Raw genomic sequence first — 4,365 nt, 5'->3', positions numbered from 1 at the left:
CGCCCACCCCTCCCTCAATTCATCGCCATCGTCACCTCGTCCATCACTCCACGGATTCCTCCAAGCAGCCCTATCAGAAGCACACACCCTACTCACAGACACCATCCCCAATACCTTCAAGGTAGACCCGAAACAACGCTCCTCCCCGCCCGCCACAGCCAAGGTCCAGCTCCTCAAGCGCACCATCCGCAACGGCACCGGGAGTGTCCGAGGAGACGAATTCTGGGCATGCCGGAAGAGCGTCCACCAGGATGCCGCGGTGGACGGCTCGGCTTCGTGGGAGGAGTTTCGGAGGGGATTGAGGGAGGATCATTCCGAGAATGAGATGGCGTATACGCCCAGTGTGACTTCTGTGGAGAGGTTGTTGGAGTGGCCGACCGAGAGGGAGATTGAGGGGGGTTGGAGGCAGGTTGGAATGCATGGTGAGTTGAGATCTTGATATTGTGGGCCGAATTGCGTTGTGTGTATTCGTATATGACGCATACATGGAGTATGTGCTCCTTGTAGTTGCATCTATACGGTCGATACTTGCATCAACCCTGTCTCCAGCAGGTCATATCTTTTGCTTCGTTAATTTATTCTACATACACTCAAAACATCCACGTATATGCACCTCGCATTTAGAGATCAATCACTAACAAGCAGGCAGTGAACATCATCACCCACACTTTCCACCCGACAGCCCTGATAGCCCCCCGCATCTTCATCAGCCTGGTCATCTCTGCCGACTTACCAAGTCCCATCCCTCAGGGATTCATGACGGTCCAGATCCCTCTCACCGCGGAACCTACAGGTGCAATTCCCAACGAGATACGGGAGAAGGTCGCATCCACTGCGCCCAGAAACGCGGTTTTTGCATCCTATGCCAGCGTGGAACAGGTTTTGTGTGTCCGAACACCGGGACTGACCTCGGAGTCAGACGCGAGGAGCAGGACTGGTGATGCCAATCGGCTGGAGTGGACGATGGCGACGACATCGGATGCAGGCGGCGCGATTCCGCGGTGGATACAGCGAAGCTGGACGATGGGCGGAGTTTCCAAAGCAATCGTGGCCGACGTGGGGTATTTCATCAGATGGACGGGCCATCAGAGAAACAATATAATATCAGCTTGAACTGCGCATGAAATGATAAATAGTAGTGAACTGCCGTTGACCATGTCTAATATCGACGATTGATAATGCACTCCTGCTGCGCTACCTGTTTGGACTTCCTTGCAGTCATAACTGGGTACAAAGGACTTTCGGATGCTGAGATTCTCCAAGTACAGGAAGAAACCGCATACAAATACAGAATTCAATCGAACCGTATTCCAGAAGAAAAGAAGTACCAATATGGCCCAACGAATGGATTCACCAACCGAATGCATATGGACGCATGTTGCCAGCATGAGCTTCCAGATCACGGAGACCAGAAGGACGAATTTTGAACTCCGTACTCCCTGCGCCGTCGAACCCGGAAAGACAACGCGGAAGAAACTATGTTATAAAACAAGAGATCGCAAAGCACAGTCAAAGCGGGGACAAAACAATCATAACCCCAGTGTTATGCAACTGTCGACATGGAGAACACCGTGACTTCAAATGGTGGAATGAATATTAGAGGTTAAGAGATCAAGGACGAGACGTAGGCGAGATAGTGGAATCAGAAGCACGAATGAAAGGGAAGAAAAGGGAGGGGTTTGGGGGATCAGATTCACCAGCCTTACTTGGCAGCAAATTTCGTATAGATTTGGGATGATCTGTCGTCAAAGGCATCTGAACTCTGAGCAACGGAACAGAGGTAGTGGTCGAACCTTTGTGGTAAGAGGGGAGAGGATAATTAGACATAACAAGGGAAATCATATGAAAGTTGTGAGGGCCAATAAGAGATGAGTACATGTCGGTCATCGCTGTCCAGTGCCACCGGAACTGTTCTCGGGCTGAGCCGATACAGCGCTTGTATTCGAAGGCGCTAGGTTGCTGACGTTTGACGAAGCAAGTTGGGTTCGTAAAGAGGCCACTTCGCTTTTCAATCCTGCTAATTCTTCGTGGACTGATCGGATGTAGGCCCAAAGCTTGTCCTCCCGATCTCTGCTTTGTTCTACAAAGCTGGGATCATGAGGTCCGGGAAGATGAGTGCCATTGCCTGCCGTGGCGTCCAGGCCAGCCGTCGAAGACAGGGATCCACCGTGATTGCTAGAGTGACTGAGTGAAGAACCATGTTTTGTAGCGGCCGAGGGTGGCGGCTGCACAGATCCTGGATTGTGAAGGGAGAAACGCGTATCCGAGGGACCCATGCCGGGTGGAGGAGGTAGCTGAGGCGCGCCGGGTTGAGGTGGAGGAAGTCCCAAACCAGGAGCGGCGTGATTCGTAACGGGTCCCTGGGAGGGTCCGGGTCGGCTGAAGGGTTGCTGCTGGAATGACTGCGACATACCGGGAGAGTGTGAGCGGTGCAACTGGATACTATTGCCCTCCGGACCATGTCCGAGCTGGTGGGAGGCAAGAGCGTTTGGTGAAAGGGGCTTTGGGCTCTCTGTTACGTTCGTAGACTGAAAGACCGACGCACCCGAAGGCTGCCCTGGCGGTGGGAATGTCATATTCCCGGATTGAGAAACGGGAGACGTCGACGCACTAGACCCACCGTGGCTTGTGGGAGGAGGGAACAATCCGCCCGGGGAAGGTCTGCCGGCAGCTATTGGAGGGTATGTACTTGGTTGACGCGGCTGGTAGCTGCTGGCAGAGTGAGAGCGTGGAATAGAGTCGGAGGGCGCATCGTGCCTTTTGATGCTGGGCATGTTGAGCCGGCGTTCATCCTCCTCATCCATTCGCTCCGGTTCGGCATAGACGAGACCGTCCATGGTATCTTCGGCACCGGGGGGAACTGCGCCCTCGCCATAATCATCCTCTGGCGCATAACTTCCCATACTCGCTCTGCGACCGGCGCAGCCGCCCTGGCCTTTATTGTGGCGAGCAAGAGCATCACCGCGCGCGAACCGACGTCCACACTTCGGACAAATATGCGGACGCTCGCCGGTATGAAGCTTCGTATGTCTCTTGAGATCATGGAGTCTCCGGAAGCGTGACTGACAGGTCTGGCATACGTACGGCTTCTCCTGGCTGTGGGTGAGAAGATGGCTCTTGAGGTTATGGTGTCGAGTGAACTCGGTGGCACAGTAAGGACACCGGTGCTTTTTGGCCGACGGTGATCGCTGGCCGCTTTTTTGGAACCCAGAACTGGGAAGACTGAGACCCCGCCGGGGATCGCCGAGAGCCCCCGTAGGCATTGGATAAGAGAAAGCCTTATTGCTACTCTCCTGCAGATCGACCTCATCTCGATGGCGCGGTCGATCACCGTCCTGAGAGGTAGAATCCTCTATGGGACCCGGACTAGCCACAGTCGGGGCGGCCATTAGGGTCGAGCCGTTGTCGGTAGCACCAAAAGTATCGGGGACGTTGCCCGAGGAAGGGCCCGAATCGACTTGCATATGGTCCGACGACATGGGCATGGAGTCATGAATGGAACCGACATTTTGCTTTTCGCTAGCACCCAGAGCCTCTCTTGCTACCTGCGAACTGTTCTGCTCGGACGCCTTCTCCGATTCATGTGGTCGGTCCATGGGACCGTCTGTGGGTGCAGTGGTGGACATCTGGGGTAACGGTTCCCTCGACCTCGAGACGTGCAGTCCGGCACTGGCGATGGAGGTCAAGCTCGAATCTTGCTTTGATGGTTTGAGAAAGGCGATGGATTCTGGCGGGCTTGAGATGAGCGAGCTGGGCGTTCCGGACAAGGGATTGGAGATGGCAACCGGCTCGTTAGTCGATTGGGTCAATGCAGCCATGGATAACAGATGGTTCTTGCCAGCCGGAAACGGTTGACGAATGAACGGGAAAGCTACTTGTACGGAAGTCATGTCAGTGAATGGATATCTCCTGGGGTTTAAAGGCTACAGGCAGGAAGAAGGGATCTGTAGGTTGGCAGGCGAAGAGACGAAGGCTTCGACCAGCGGAAGATGATATCCCAAGGACAAACGTCGAGTAGCACAGAATGACGGGTAATATGATATTGATGAGAAGCACCATCGCGTGGGGCGCTCACCTGGAACAGAGTGTGGCGCAAGCTGACGGGGGGTGGAAGTTCAGCTTTCGCCAACGCCTTGTCGGACGATCTGGGACCCCACGATGAGAGAGTATGGGCCTGGTGGCAGGGTAAAAATAGTGACTGAGCCTTGCAAGCCGAAGGAGTGCCTCTGATGGATGCTGAGATCTGTATCAGAATTCGGCTAACCCATCGGGTGGGAAAGAGGTTTGAGATGTGTGGCGGGCGTGCAGGCGGAATGGAGAATGCTTATTTGGGCTGTAAATAAAGCTCGAAGCAACGACTGATTT

The 4,365-nt window shown here is 54.3% G+C and overlaps 2 protein-coding genes across 2 annotated transcripts; one reads left to right on the top strand and one right to left on the bottom strand.

The window, feature by feature from the left end:
• Positions 1 to 649: 649 nt before the first annotated feature.
• CDV56_100952 (SRPBCC family protein) lies at positions 650 to 1,113 on the top strand (the record flags this gene model as incomplete). Its single annotated transcript, XM_026754571.1, has 1 exon — positions 650 to 1,113. A coding segment is annotated over one exon (464 nt), but the record flags the coding sequence as incomplete, so codon positions are not given.
• Positions 1,114 to 1,883: 770 nt separating this feature from the next.
• CDV56_100514 (C2H2 zinc finger protein) lies at positions 1,884 to 3,890 on the bottom strand (the record flags this gene model as incomplete). The annotated part of the gene is made up of 1 exon (XM_026754133.1): positions 1,884 to 3,890. The coding sequence occupies one exon, from the start codon at positions 3,888 to 3,890 to the stop codon at positions 1,884 to 1,886; it is 2,007 nt and encodes a 668-aa protein (XP_026609484.1).
• Positions 3,891 to 4,365: the final 475 nt, after the last annotated feature.

The sequence above is a fragment of the Aspergillus thermomutatus genome (assembly GCF_002237265.1).
Source record: "Aspergillus thermomutatus strain HMR AF 39 chromosome Unknown NODE_525, whole genome shotgun sequence".
Classification (NCBI taxonomy): Eukaryota; Fungi; Ascomycota; class Eurotiomycetes; order Eurotiales; family Aspergillaceae; genus Aspergillus; species Aspergillus thermomutatus.
The sequence above is the reverse complement of the archived record's forward strand: the minus strand, read 5'-3'. Positions and strand labels throughout refer to the sequence as shown.